General features: G+C 56.2%; 1 protein-coding gene across 1 annotated transcript in view; it reads left to right on the top strand.

Moving 5' to 3' along the window:
• The window catches only part of MYOM3 (myomesin 3), a 43,100-nt gene that overhangs the window by 4,309 nt on the left and 23,981 nt on the right, over positions 1-14,810 (top strand). The window contains exons 5-14 of the mRNA XM_044237438.1: positions 2,180-2,275; positions 4,087-4,175; positions 6,137-6,181; positions 6,641-6,781; positions 7,862-8,023; positions 8,769-8,910; positions 9,793-9,992; positions 10,750-10,803; positions 11,193-11,320; positions 13,900-14,083. Of these exons, the coding sequence (XP_044093373.1) occupies positions 2,180-2,275; positions 4,087-4,175; positions 6,137-6,181; positions 6,641-6,781; positions 7,862-8,023; positions 8,769-8,910; positions 9,793-9,992; positions 10,750-10,803; positions 11,193-11,320; positions 13,900-14,083 (1,241 nt within the window). The remainder of the gene's footprint in view (positions 1-2,179; positions 2,276-4,086; positions 4,176-6,136; positions 6,182-6,640; positions 6,782-7,861; positions 8,024-8,768; positions 8,911-9,792; positions 9,993-10,749; positions 10,804-11,192; positions 11,321-13,899; positions 14,084-14,810) is intronic.

The following is a 14,810-nucleotide window of genomic DNA, read 5'->3' as shown; positions in this document are numbered from 1 at the left end:
GATACCGGAATCGGTCTCCCAGGCCCAGCAGCCTTCAAAAGTAAAACCCAAGACGGAAATCTGTGAAGAAAAAAACATTGAGATAAATAATAAAAACCTCATTGTGTTATGGGGGCCTCTCTGAGCCAGGTTGTGGGCCCGACGCCTCGCCTCGGTCATCTGGGCACTGTTTTATGACTGGCTGTCCCGTAGGGTCAGCTGCACAGCCTGTGTCTTCGCGGGGCTGCCTTCAGGTGGGAGACGGGGCCCCAGCGAGAGGCAAGATGAACACCGAGGTCTCTGGCTGTCCAGGCCTTGCCCAGAGCTGCAGCTGCTGATTTTTCCTTTGAAAGTTGGAAGCTGGCCAGGCCGAGGTGTCTGGAATGTTCCTGATAAGTGGGGGTAGGGGGAACTGACTTTGGCCCCCAGGCCTAGGAGAGGTAGAAAGATCGGTTGTCAAGATAAGGCACTGCCCTCCCCAAAGAAGACTTAGCTGGGCCTCTTTCAGAAGAGGGTGCAGCCTGGAAGGGGATGGGGATGGGGGGGTGGGTGTGGCACTGTTTGGTTGCCATGGACACAAACAGGGGGTGGGGGCGGGGAAGCCGAGTCCCAGGAAGGTGATGCACTGAGCCCAGGGCGCCCTCTCTTGGCTGTGGCCTCCCTTCGACCTCAAACACCACTGGGACTGACTGTCCGCAACAGCCTCATAGACACAGAGGCCCAGAGAGGGGGACTGACTTGGGCAAGGTCACCCAGCCAGCTGGGTCAAGAACCCAGGCCTCCCAGGCTTCACAGACTTTCACTCACCAGCCGTGACTCCTTAGGCCTCCAAACCCCAACAAGGGGCTGTGGACAGAGCCCCGTCCCCAGAAATTCTGACTCCAGAATGATCTGGGACTCGGGCTGGGCACGGAGATTTTCTTAATGGCTTTAATAAGACGGGAGTTTATTTTTCTTTTGTCTGCGCGCCTGAGTTGGACAGGTTGGGGCAGCTGTGTGACTCTGCTCACAGACTCTGCTCCCCTCACTGCTGGAGGGCACAGCCCTGGGTTTCCTTGTGCAAGATGGCCACCGTCTGGGCCACATTCTTGCCGTCACATGGAGGGAACTACGACATAGAAGGGGGCAAAGAATCATCAGTAGCGGCCACATGGCATTTGTGCTTACTTTGTGTTGACAAGTCTTAGTCACATGGCCACACCTAGTAGAAAGAGGGCAGGAGGGCGCCAGGGAGGCTCAGTGTGTTAAGCCTCTGCCTTCGGCTCAGGTCGTGATCTAGGGGTCCTGGGATCGAGTCCCACATCGGGCTCCCTGCTCAGTGAGGAGCCTGCTTCCCCCACTCTCTTGCTGCCTGCCTCTCTGCCTACTTGTGATCTCTCTCTGTCAAATAAATTTTAAAAATCTTTAAAAAAAGAAAAAGAGGGCAGGAAGTTGGTGTCACACTGGGCAGCTCAGTGATGAATCCTGTTCCTTTAGAGTCAGAGGGAGGGGCCCCTGGATGGCTCAGGCAGTTTTGCCTCCTGGACTCCTGATCTTAGCTCAGGTCTTGATCTCAGTGTAGTGAGTTCAAGCCCTGTGTTGGGCTCCACACCCAGCATGGAGCCAACTTGAGAAAAGAAAGAAAGAAAGAAAGAAAGAAAGAAAGAAAGAAAGAAAGAAAGAAAGAAAGAAAAGAGAAAAGAAAGAGGGAATGGTCACTGGAGACCAATGAACAGCTTCTTATACAAATTTCCAAAAGCTTCTGTGCAGAACCCCGGCAAGCTGTCTCAAAGCACCCTAATGAGTGCCAAGATAAAGAACCGTCCTCCTGAGAGGCTGACAAGGAAGGAAGAATGGGGCACCTTCTGTGGCAACCCCCTCAGAGGGCAGCTGCCACTAATTATGGGCTCCGTCTTCTCTGTCCCCTGACCCTTCCCAGAAGGTAAATGAACCCCAGAGTGTGGACAGTGCTCGGGGCACTAGAGAAAACTTTACGTATCTTGCTGCATTTGATTTTCCCTGCAACCTTATGAAGTTAGTGCTCTTATTACTCCCATCTCACAGATGAGGACAGCTGAGGTTCAGAGCAGAGAAGGTGCTGTCTCGCGTCCCATAGACAAGGAAATAGCACAAAGCTGAGGTTGGAATCCAGGCCTGAGAGCCTCTGGGTCCTGCCCCCTCAGAGCCACACTGCCTGCCATAGACCTTTGTGTTCCCACAGGTACAAAAATGACATGAGAATCGATCCCCGCCTCTTCCCCGCTGGGAAGTACCGAATCACCAACAACTATGGCCTTCTGACACTGGAGATTAGAAGGTGAGACCCCTAGAGAGACCCATGACCTCCAAGCCCCAACCCCCCACCCACCCGAAGCCAGAGCAAGACTTCAAATCCTTATTAACTGAGTCAGCCTCGTGTTCAGAAGAATCTGGGGTGCTCATTAAAACACTGGTTCATGACATGGGGCCTCCTCTTGCCTCCAGAGAGTCAGATTAAGTGGGTCTTATTCTGGAATGGGGCCTGGAAATCAGTATTTAACAGATATTCTTCTGTCATTCCAATGCCCTGGAATACACGAGAAGAAATTCGGAGCCAGAGGCCAGCTGGATGGACTGAATGCTGAGCTGGGAATGCTGCAGGTGCTCCCTGCCGGGGAGAGAAACACACACACACACACACACACATACACACACACACACACAGGCAAGGTTGCAAGGAGAGGCGGTTGGAGGGGAGACAGCTAGATGGGCCTGTCAGGAGATAGTGACTCTTAAGCATGGTTTTGAAGGGAGAAGGAGTGGGGCTTCTGGGTGGCTCTGGCAGTTGAGCTCGATATTGGCTCAGGTCTTAATCTCAGGGTCTTGAGTTCAAGCCCCACAATGGGTGCAGAACCTACTTAAAAAAAAAAAAAAAAAATGAAGGCAGCAGCAGCACACATGGAGTGTGGGCCCCAGGGGCTGTGAGCGCAGTGCCCCCCAGAGCACACATTAGGGCTCCCATGAGCCACCATGTGCTGACTTCCTGCCGGTGCCAAGCCCTGTATGAGGGGACACACACACACACACACAATTAATGCTGCTCATCACCATTCCCGCAGGGAAGCCTTGTCCGTGGTGCAGTAAAGGACACCCAGGCTCCAAAAGATGTAGGGTCCTGCATGGCTTGTATAGGGCAGGACCTGAGTTTGAGGCCGTTCCCTCCAGCTGGGTTCCTTCCAATACACCAATCCCTTCCTCTCAACCAACTTGGGCTGCAGAGCCACAAATCTGGACAGGACATCGATCCTACCCTCCAGAAGCAAAGTGGGGAGACATGGACATAAGTATCTGACCACAGGAGACCACAAAGGGTGGGGGCCGTGGGCTGGGCAATCAGGGAAGGCATGCAGGGTCAAGGTTGCCTGGAGAGGCAGGTGGGCCCAGTCCTTGAAGCAAGACAGATTCCTACCCCCAAGCAGTCAGGGTAAGAGCAGGGATACCAAGGAGCCTCTCTGCTTGCTGATGGAGCCAGATGGCCACAACCCAATGACTCTCTTTGTCCCAGTGTAGTCCTGGAATGGACCCAGCACAAGCTCTGGGAATGAGATGGGGTTGGCCTGACTAGTGATGAGACCAAGGACTGAGACTGAGAACACCTGGGCATCTGGCCCAGTTCTGGCACAGACTGGCAGGGGTGCCCTGCTCCTGCTCCAAGTCCGTGCCCCACTCCTGCTCCTGGATTCTGATTTGGAGGTGTTGACAGGGCAGGAGGCTATGCCTAGGAGTGAACTTGTCACCTTGAAGCTGGGTTGAATTCTGGGTGCTGTGTGACTCTGGGCAAGTCACTTGACCTGTCTGATCCTACCAACTCAGGAATGACGATCATATTTTCACAGTTCTTTCACCTGAGTTGGGTTAGGCTGGTGTTGTGTCCCTAGTTCTTCAGAGAAGGACATTGAGGCCCAGCAAAGGGCAGTGGCCAGTCCAAAGGCACACAGCATTTCAGAGCTGGGGCCTGAACCAGAGCCTAAAGTCCCCACCCCCACCCCCGCCAAGCCTTCATGTGAATGCCTGCCTCTCCCTCCCACACGTGGGGAGTTTCCCATGGAGCCCAGCAGTCTCAGGGGGCCCTTCCTCTCTCCTTTTCAGATGCACCGTGGAGGACGCAGCCACATACACGGTGAAGGTGAAGAATGCCTATGGCCAGGCCTCCTCCTTTGCCAAAGTCCTTGTCCGAAGTAAGCACTCCCATTCCCACCAGTCAGGCTAGCCCGCAGCACCCCCAGGGTGAGCAGAGGAGGACGTGAATCTGCGCTTAGACTTGAGAACGGCCCCTTGATGCAGGGGTATTAGACCTGGGAGGCCCCTTGATGCAGGGGTATCGGGCCTGGGACCGGGTGACCAAGACAGCCATAGAGACTCACTTCCCTGGAGCCTACGGAACAAGGGAGAGTCCCTCAGATTGCACAAACTATACAACTATCTCCAAAAGCCGTGTTCATTTCATTGGGCTGGGCTGGGGGTTAGGACCCAGCTTATGGCCCCCAGGAGGGTGGCCTGGTCCTGCCAGCCCTCCTGAGGGGGTCCTTAGGGGGAAAGGCTGAGCCTTCCCAACTCTCCCCTGGACCTGACTTCCCCAGTTGGGTTCTGGTGCATATTTCCCAGTGGAGCAGTTCCCGACTGGTGGGGTTCTCCCAGGGGCATCTGAGATGACGGCACAAGGCGGGGGAGACACTCGGGAGTCAGCCAGACCCATGTCCGCATTCTGGCTCTGCCGCGGACCGGCTGTGTGAGCCTGGGGACCTCGCTTCACTTCTCTGAGCTTCCTTGTCTGTAAAGGGGGTCTCCCCCCATCGCGCTCAGGTGCTCAGGTGAATTAAAAGAGATGGTAGAGGTAAAGCGTGGCCTGTAGTGGGTTTGGGGAAGCCGTAATTCTCTCTTCCCCGCGCCATGAGGAGGGCGGAGCATAGCCAGCAGGCCATGCCTCTGGGCCCAGGAAACTGTTGCCTTGTCCTCAGGGCCCCTGAGAGAGAGGTTGCATACACACACACACACGTGCGCACACGCACACACTTACACACACTCCCTGGGCAGCAGACAGGCTGGCGTCCAGCCCCCTCCCTGCCTCTCATCAGACCTGGTCCTTCACAGTCCGCTCCCTCCCATCTGCCCTGTTCCCCAAATAGCTCTTGGAAGGCAGCTGTCCCTTCCACCAGTCCGGCTATCTCTGGAATTTGGGCTGCCCTTATAGGCTATGCTTAGATTCAAGACCAAGGTCAAGCATCAGGGCCCTGCCTCCCTCTGTCCACCCATCCTTCCCATCCCTTCTTCCAGACCCCTGTCCCTCTCTCCATCAAGGCCAGCAACTCTGGGATCCACCCTCAGATTCCAGCCAGCCTCCTACTAAGGGGATCCACTCACAGCCATTACCATCCCTCCCCTGCTCTCATCTCCATAGCAACTGATAAAAGGCCCCGGGTTGGGAAGCAGGAGGTCTGGGTTCTAATCCTGAGTCTTTCACTGACTTTGTGTGACTCTGGGCAGCCTCCCAGCCCCCTCCAGGCATCACTCAGGAAGGGCCTTACCAGGGACCAGTCCCATCATGGCTTCAGGCTGCTGGGGTACTAGCTGGGGGATTATGCCTCAGTTTCTTCATCTGTACAAGAGGATGAAATGGCACTAACAGACAAGGCACTGTGAGGATAATATGTGAATTAATATGTCCCATGTGAACAAGAGCTATTATTAGGCTCTGTGGTCTTTGTCAACATCACTCTGGATATCACCCGTAAGCCCCCAGATGGCCCTAGTCTTAGCGCTGCCCTTCGCCTGCTCTCTGTCCCCACCAGAATCCCATGCTGACCAGAGTTGGCCTCTATGCAGACTGCATGATCCTGACAGTGGGTCTGGGCAGAGGATGGAAATCACCATTTATTGAGCACTAACTGTGTGCCCGGTTCTGGCTGAAGGCTTCATTCATGTGAACTCACTTATTCAGAACCCCACCATCAGGAGCGAGGAGCCACTGCCCCCAAGTTACCGAGAAAGGAGAGGCCCAGAGGGGTAAAGGAACTTCCAGCGGCCAGAGGGAGACTCACCAATAGACCAAGATGGAAACCCACAGCCAAACCCTTGCCTCTAATCGAATAGGGATATGAGGTCTGAACCTTCTCAAACTCCATTTGCTTTGGATTTTCAGCTTACGTGGGGAAGGATGCTGGCTTCGATTCGGAGATCTTTAAAAGTAAGGAGGCTCAGGGAGCCACGGCCTTCGGGGAAGAGGGTGTCTGGGCTCCTTGTCATACCTTCTTCCATAGCCCCCTTCAGAATATTAACCAACCATTGTCCACAGAGACATGTCATTGCCTATGAGCTGTTCACACTTGCAGACTGGCTTCTGGGGGTCCCCGGGCACCCCAGAGTGGCCCCCAACTGCCGAGCTATCCAGGGGCCAAAACTGAGTGAGAAAGGCAAAGCCAAACAGACAAAAGGGCATGGCCTTTGGATAGCGGCTCTTCTGGCTCATCTGATCCCACCTAGATAAATCTTGGCCCCACCTCCACCCACTCCCAGGACCGGGCCCCTCCTTCCTGGCTAAGAGCACCCCAGAAACTATGCATCCTGACTCAGAGGAGTAGAAATGTCCCAGGCTAGGCTAGGTGGCTTCTGAAGACTGCTGCCCTAACGTCTGTTCCCACCCCAGGACTGATGTTGGTCCCCAACGTGGAATTCACGTCAGTGCTGAAGCCAGTCTTCGCGCGAGAGAAGGAGCCCTTCTCCCTGTCCTGCTTATTCTCGGAAGATGTGTTGGATGCTGAGCAGAACATCCAGTGGCGCCAAGATGGTGAGCCCCGCCCACCACTCCCTCCTGGTCCTCAGCCTTCAGGGGCAGAGATGGAAGCCAGAGAGGGACCACGCTGCTCTTCATCTGGGAGGCAAGGGGAGGCCAAGGGGCAGTCACAGCCACTGCCCACTGATAGCCAGGGAGGAGAAGGATGTCTGACCCTCCTTCCCCACCTGTGACCAGGCTTGCTGCCAAAGGACAAGGAGCACAGTGGCCGACAAACACCCCTAGGGAGACCGCACCTGCTGGGGGCTGGGAGCAGGGGGTGGGAGGCGGGGGAGGCAGAAGAGTGGGGAAGCCACAGCAAGCCCTGAGAGACATTTGTGATAAGGCTGAGATGTCTTCCCAAATGTGTAGACCTTCCAGAATGGAGGTCCTGACAGGAGAGGGGAACACAGAGCAGGACGGCCCCACAGTGTGGCCTCGGTGTGGCCTCAGGACAGGACCCACTTCCTGAGCCCCGGAGGCCCCTTCACCGAGTCCCTGTCCCTCTCACTGAGGTTACACTGCTGAGTCCCCACTCTCCTCCCCACACCCCTCGACAGGCCCTCTACCTTCCACACGGATGCCCCAACTCCCTCAGTGAACCCCCAACCCCTTTCCCGAGCCTCCATGCCTTCAGCAAGCCCCCACTCCCTTCACTGAGCTCACATCCCCACCCACTGAGCCCCCAACACCCACAGTGACCCCCCAGCCCCCATGCAGAGACACTGACCCTCACAAAAGGGCCCGTCTCTCATTTCCACTTTCTCACAGCACCTCCAACTCCTCCCTGGGCCTTTGACCACTTCTCTAAATGCTCACTCCCATGTTGAGCCACCGTCCCCCTCCCTGGACGTGGCCCCACTCCCCAAACCTTCAGCAGAGGAGAGTTTGGAGCCACGTTGGCAGAGCCCTGGAGATCACCACCCCCTCCCCAACTCCCCGGCTAAGCCTCAGGCTATAGCCCCACCACCCACACCACCCACACCAGCCACACCAGCCACACCAGCCACACCAGCCACACTGCTGCCTCAACCCAGACCATCTAAGGGTACCCAGGGGAAGCCAGGGCCCATATTGGACCCCTCCTCTCCTCAGGGAGACTACTGAGACCCTCAGGACGCCGGCAGATCCTCTATGAAGACCGCCAGGCATCCCTGAAGGTGTCCTGTGCCTATAAGGAGGATGAGGGGCTCTACACAGTCCAGGTGCCTTCCCCCTTGGGGCTCCAGGAGCAGAGCGCTTACGTGTTTGTGAGAGGTGAGTGGGGGCTTGGAGGGTAAAAGGTGTAGCTGGAGCCCAGGAACCAGATGGGCTGTGGCACCTTCGGCAAGTTTCCCTGCCCTCTTGGGGCCTCAGTTTCCCTGTTATAAATAGGGGTGTTGAGTGAGAGTCTCTAAGAATCCCTTTGGCATCCTATGACCCTCCAAAAAGATATAGCTTGAGTCTCAGACCTAATGGGAGCTGTGGAGGGAGCACTGAGCATGGGCTGGGATGATTCCAGTACCTGGTAAGTTCTGCCTCTTGGTCTTTAAACTGATTCAGGTTCAAATCCTGACTTTGCCACTTCATTAACTGGTGACCTTGAGCAAGTCATGTTTCCTCTGAGACTCTGTTTTCCCAACTACAAAATGGAGGGATGCTACAGGGCTCAGTTTCATTACACTGATCATTCAGGGGCATAGAGTTCAATGGGCCCCTAATGACTGGTACTTCCACAGCCTCCCAGATGCTGTTGTTAAAAAGGAGGGCTCCTGCTTCCCCCCCCCCCCGCCTGCCTCTCTGCCTATTTGTGATCTGTCTGTCAAATAAACAAATAAAATCTTAAAAAAAAAAAAAAAGGAAGCTATTGTTCAGGTCCTTGAGGACCGTAAGATCACAAGTGAGCCCTGGAGGGTTCCCCCGAAGTGGTTGCTGGGAGGGAGTGGGAGGGTCCGTGGCCAAAGAGACACCAAGTGAGGAACCTTCCTCTTCCCCTCCTCCCACCCCCTACTCTGGGTCTCAGATGCGGCAGCCGAGAAGCCAGGGGCCCCGGGTTCCCCTCTGAATGTCCGATGCCTGAATGTGAACAGAGACTGCCTCATTCTGACTTGGACCCCACCCAGCGACACCCGGGGCCACCCCATCACCAGCTACTCCATCGAGCTGTGAGTCAGCCTCTTGAGGGGCAGAGTCCCCCGGGGGAGACCTCGTGAGAATAAGAGCGGGGGCCACAGGATAGAGGGAGCCCCATGCCTAGCCTCAGAACCGGGCGGGAAGGAGATCAGGTCATATGATATAGGGGCAAGAGAAAGGTATCTGTACCTCCAAATCTGTCACCTCCGATACCTGGAATTCCACCACTGGAGTCAGCCGTGTGGACCCTGGGAGGGGCAAACATGAAGTGCTTGGAAGTGAGCCTGAGTAGGTATGTTGGCTCCCTTCCTCCCTGAGTGATAGACAGAGACAGGACAGCACTGACCCGGAGGGGAGGGGAGGGCCCGGAACATCCCAACCCCTGCACAAGCTGCCAGGTCCTGGCCCTAGTCTGAGGTGACAGATGGCCCTGCCCCGAGGGGGCTCATAGCAGGTACTGAAGCTGCGTGCCTAACCTCATTGAGTCCTTGCGATCCTGTCTAGGGAGGGCAGCAGGGGACTCTGTGGTGCCCCATTCTACAGATGAGGAAACTGAGGCACATGCGGTGATGATTTTGCCCAAAGTCACATTGCTTTTCAGTGGTAGGGCCAGGATTCCGACCCCACGAGCCCACTGTCCCATCCACTGGCAGTGCGTGCCGGCATACCAAGTGAGGACAGTGGTACCCGGATGGCACAGAGAGCCCAAAGTCGGAGGGTCCATCTGGACCGCACGCCTAGTTAGGGAGTGTGTGACCCTTGGGTAAAATCTGAGTTCTATCATTCACGAGGTTTTGAGAGGAGAGTCGGACTCGAACTGGTAGCCTGGGGTGAAGGAATGGCCTTGGTAGGGGCTCAGACCCGGCAGGTGTGAGTAGGAGGCAGGGCCTGAAGCCGGGGCCTCTCTCCCGCAGGTGCCAGGGCGAGTCTGGGCAGTGGATTCCCTGGCACGCGGCCCCCGGCGGGACCTGTCGGTGCCCCATCCAAGGCCTTCTGGAAGGCCAGAGCTATCGGTTCCGGGTGCGAGCCGTCAGCAGAGCAGGCAGCAGCCTCCCCTCCAAGGCATCAGAACTGGTTGTCATGCGCGACCATGATGAAGACCGGAGAAAGAAAGGTGGGTGCAGAGGCCCTGAGGAACATTCTAGAGCATCCATCAGGGCACTCTGAGGACCACCGCATGCAGGACACAGGTAGCACAGACCCCATACCAAGCCTTATTCCAAGGGGTGGGGGGAGACAAGGCACAGCCCTCGGGAACTTCTAGTCTGATGAGGGAGACACAGTCTCCGGAACCCCTAGGCTGTGGGAGGAAGCACAGTGCTGTCCTTAGGAACCCCTAGCCTGAGGGGGAAGGGACAACTAGTCTAACGGAAGAAACACGAATCTGTCCACAGGAGATGCTAATCTGAGGGGGGAACCACAGCACCTTCTTCAGATACCCTGAAGGAGAAAAACAGCCCTGCCTCAGGAGCCCTGAGCTAGGAGAGATATGGGGGGAGGGGGTGCGGGCACCACCCTTTCAGCCTTGAGGGGTCACCCTGACTTGGGTTTGCCTCCCAGCTCCGCCTTACCCTAGCTATCCGACCCCAGGCCCATCACTTCTCCTCTGTGCCCATTTGTTGCTAGGAGACAGGGCATCTCTCAGGGTCTAGAACGGCAGTGTTCCACTTTGGACCCTGGAGAATTGCGGGCTCAGAGAGCACCTGCCTGAGGTCACACAATGAGGGGCCTAAAGGCCAGGACTGGGAAGAGGGTGAGGAATCAGCACCCCGAGTGGACAGGTCCTGCCCTGACCCTCCCTGACCTGGCCCCACCCCCACACACCCTGCACCCCCTGCTTCTCCCCCAACGTGCTCTGTTCTCCACCTTAGAGATCTCCTTTGGCCTGGGAAACAAGATCACAATCAACACAGATGATTTTGAAGGTACGTGTGAACCTCCTGACACTCTGCCTCAAGCTGTGAGTCAGCCTCCTTTATGTTTCTGGAAACTTGGGGAAACAAAGTGGCCGAGAGGCGGAAGGTGTCTGTGTGCGGGCTATGGGGAGGCGAGGGCGGGTGAGGTCCATCTGGAGGAGGCCAGGGTCCTCAGGTGACCTTGGCCCGTCTTGCCATGTCCCTTGTGGAGTGGGTGGCATGTTGGGGAAAGTCCTGGGGAGGACATCGGGAGATGAGGCTTGTGGCCTTGGCTCTGCCTGGCCCTGCTGGATGACAAGGAGCAAGTTCCCGCCCCTCTCTGGGCCCAGTTCCTCTTCTATGAAATGAGGGGTCTCTGAGGGCCCACCCCATCTCCTCCTCGATGACTCTGATTCCAGACTTTGTGACCATCCCCTCGCCCCCCACCAATGTCCACGCCAGTGAGATCCGTGAGGCCTACGTGGTTCTGAGCTGGGAGGAGCCAAGGCCTCGGGGCAGAGCTCCCCTGACATACACTCTGGAGAAGGTACAGAGACCCCACGGGCCCCAGCCCCAGGCTGGGCTGAAAAGCAGACACGCTGGCTCATGGGAGGCATCGGGGGCATGGGCAGGGGGACAGCTGGAGAGAAGGCAGACGGTGTCCGTGGGTGGCTTTCAGAGACTAGAGGAGAATCTGTACCTGGAAGGGCTGAGAATAGCCCTCCATGGGGGCAGACCTTCCAAAGGGACCTGAGCCCCGTGTGGCCAGTGACTGGCAGCAGCTCCTGGGGCTGTTCGTGGAAATGCCCAGAATTAAGACATACAGATGATGGTGACAACAGTACAATCCACCATTTCCTGGATACCTCCCCGCCCCCGGGTCTGGCTGGCATGGGGCCACACATCGGGTCCAGCAGGAATTCCTGGCCATGGCCATGTTGGGAGGGTACCCATGAGCCAGGGTCACAGTGGGCAGCCCTCCCATAGCAGGGGGTTGGGGGCGGGCCGCCTGGAGGCAGTTCCCACCCAGATGGGGCAGGGGCAGGTGTCTGGGGCTGTGGGCCGCTTGTGCATGCAGGGCGGATCTCACGGCGGAGCTGAGGCAGCTGGCAGGGTGAAAAATAGCGTGGTGTTAAGATCAACTCAAATCCTGGCTTCTGCTGTGCAAGCCAGGTTCCTGAGCTCCCTGAGCCTCAGTTTCCTCCGGTGGCAAATGGAGAATGAAATAAGACGCCGCACGCAGCCAGGCCTGCAGCTCCGGGCCTGAAAACATGCCCCGAGGACACATTGTTGGCCCTAACCCCCCAGAGGAAGAGACGAGGTTTGCTTCTCATTACTCACTGTGCCCAGCACAGGACCTGGCACACAGCAGGTGGACAGTACAGGGTTAGTGAAAGTCCCAGGGAGGAGTCTCCACCTCCGGTTGTTCATACGGGCCTCTCTTGGCACACTCAGGGCGGGGGAGGGGGAAGGGAAGGGAGGGAGTTCAAATCTTGTCTCTGTGTGACCTTGGGCCAGTTATGGAGTCTCCCTGTGCCTCAGTTTCCTCTTCTATAAAAGAGAGATAATGACCATACACACCTCATAGAGCCAATACAAGGACCGAGTAAGGCACCTATGGACTTAGAATAGAGAACACACATAGAGGCACACAGGAGGTGCTCAGCAATGTTTACTGGTTTTATTGTGGGGTTTTGTGGGGGGCGGGGGGCAAGCTGAGTTCTGGACGCCTGGCAGGTGGGTGGGCCTTGGGAGGGGAAAGCATGGCAGGTAGGGAGGTAGGGTGCACGGCGGGGTCAGTGAGTTCCCCCAGTGCTTCTGGATCTTTCCTGGCACCTGCACTGCCCTCAGCTCATCACCGTCTATCTGCCCAGAGATGCAGGATTTGTGTCTATCTTTTGGGTCCCTTATGCTGGGGAGAGTGAACAGGTTTGGGGACACCCACAGCTGGGCTTAAATACCGAATATACCAGTTATTAGATGCATGACTTTCAGCCAAGGGACTTAAACTCCCTGAGCACAAATTTTCTCACTGGTGGGGAAATTAACAACCCCCTTCAAGGTTATCATGAGAATTCATTCCTTTTCTCATTTATGGGTCTCCCCAAACATAGACTGAGCACCTCCCATGTGCCAGGGCTCTTCCCGGGCCTGGGGACGTGGCAGTGGATAAAACAGGCAAACCTCTGCCTCATGGAGCTGAGCTTCGAGTCAGGGGTGTGGGGACTGACAGTAAAGGAGATATATCAGGAAAATCCTTAGCACGTTAGCTAGTGGTAGGCATAAAGGCAAAAGACTAAAAGCGGGGAAGGGGTCTGAAGTGTTGAGGGAAGGGGTGGCTGACATTTTAGATTAAAGGCTGGGAGTTCTCCCAGAGAAGGTGAGTTTTGAATAAAAACCTAAAGGAAAGGAGGAGCCCACCAGAGATTTCTGCAGGGAAGAACATCCCCGGCAAAGGGGTAAGCAAGTGCAAAGGCCCAGAGGCAGGAGTTGGGCCTGGCGCCATCAGGAATAGCAGGGAGGCATGGGGCAAAGGGGGAGTGAATGTGACAAGACAGGTAGGAGGGGTCAGGCCACAGAGAAGCTTTGGCTCTAAGGGAGATGGTGGTTGTGGGAAGCAAGGACAGTGATCTGACTTGTGTTGTGAAGGGATCCTTCCGACCATCATTTGGAGAAAAGAGTGATGTAGCTCCGGTAAAAGATGATGGTGGCTTGGATCAAAGTTGTAGCAAGGGCATCAGGGTAGTAAGCCAGGATGGGATTCTGGATGAATTCTGAAGATGGGGTCAAATGGATTTGTTGATGGAGCCTATTTGGGGTGGGAGGGACAAAGGGAAGGAGTCCAGGATGCCTTCAAGGATTTTTTTGGCCCGAGCCACTGGAAGGATAGGTCCCGTTAACCAAATGTAGGTGATTCTGGGAGAAGATCCAGAGTGGCGTTCCAGACACAGCGGATACGAGATGCTCGGTAGGCATCAGGCAGAGATGTGGAGGAGGCAGAAGGGTCCAGAGCTCAGTGTTCAGAGGCAGCCAGGGCCGGGGGTCAGAAGTGAATGAGAGCCCCCAGCTCAGAGCCCCGGCCCAGGCAGCTGCTTCACCAATGCGCCTTTCTCTCCTTTGTCACAGTCGGTCATAGGTAGTGGCACCTGGGAGGCCATCCATACAGACACTCCTGTGAAATCCCCAAGTTTCGCCCTTTTGGATCTGGAGAAAGGGAAGTCGTATGTCTTCAAAGTGCGAGCCATAAACCAGTATGGCATGAGCGATCCCTCGGAGCCCAGCGAGCCCATCGCCTTGAGGGGGAAGCCAGGTACTGATGTGATGCCGGAAATGGGGGCTAGGCCAGGCCAGGCCAGGCTGTCAGCCTCCGGGGCCGGGGCCCCATCGCCCGCAGGGACAAAGCCATGCTCATTTCCCTGTCCCTGACCCCTTCTTCCCATCTTGAAACGGCAAAGCAACATGATCTCAGGCCTGTCAAGTTTCAGAACACCAGGAATCGCATCTCTCTGGGTAGGGAGCTCGTGAGAGTTCGGGGATTTTTTTTCCAGCTCAACAATTCATATGTTGCAGAATCCAGCTGGTCCAGTGCAAGGGCCAAGTGTGAGCAGGGGTGTCCCTCAGGTCTAATGCTGTCCCACCCAAGCTCTAGCTCCCCAGGCAGGACGCCTCTCAGTAGCCACACTGTGTGGACCTGGGCGAGTCATTGCCTACCCGCAAACCTTGCTGTCCTCAGCTGTCAAATGTGCTGTTCCCAAGGCCTGGTTATGGCTCCCACCTCCATCCCTGAGTCTCCCAGGTGCAGCTCCGTCCTGGTCCCCACTCCGGGGCCCCTCGCTCTCCTGAGGCCTCCGGATTCTGGGGCTCTTTGAGTTTTGATAAGATCAGATCAGAAGGTTCCCTGCAGCTGTCAAGACTGAGACTGGCCCTTTAAGGAGCCCAGCTGCAGCACTACCAAGCCCAGGGGAGCCTGGTGGGCTGCGGGGTCCATCTGGGGGAGAGAGCAAAGTCCTAGATTTGCTCTGTTCCAGTAATATAGG

Source organism: Neovison vison, chromosome 2 (assembly GCF_020171115.1).
Source record: "Neovison vison isolate M4711 chromosome 2, ASM_NN_V1, whole genome shotgun sequence".
Classification (NCBI taxonomy): Eukaryota; Metazoa; Chordata; class Mammalia; order Carnivora; family Mustelidae; genus Neogale; species Neogale vison.
Note: the sequence above shows the minus strand (reverse complement) of the source record. Positions and strands in the feature narration are given on the sequence as shown.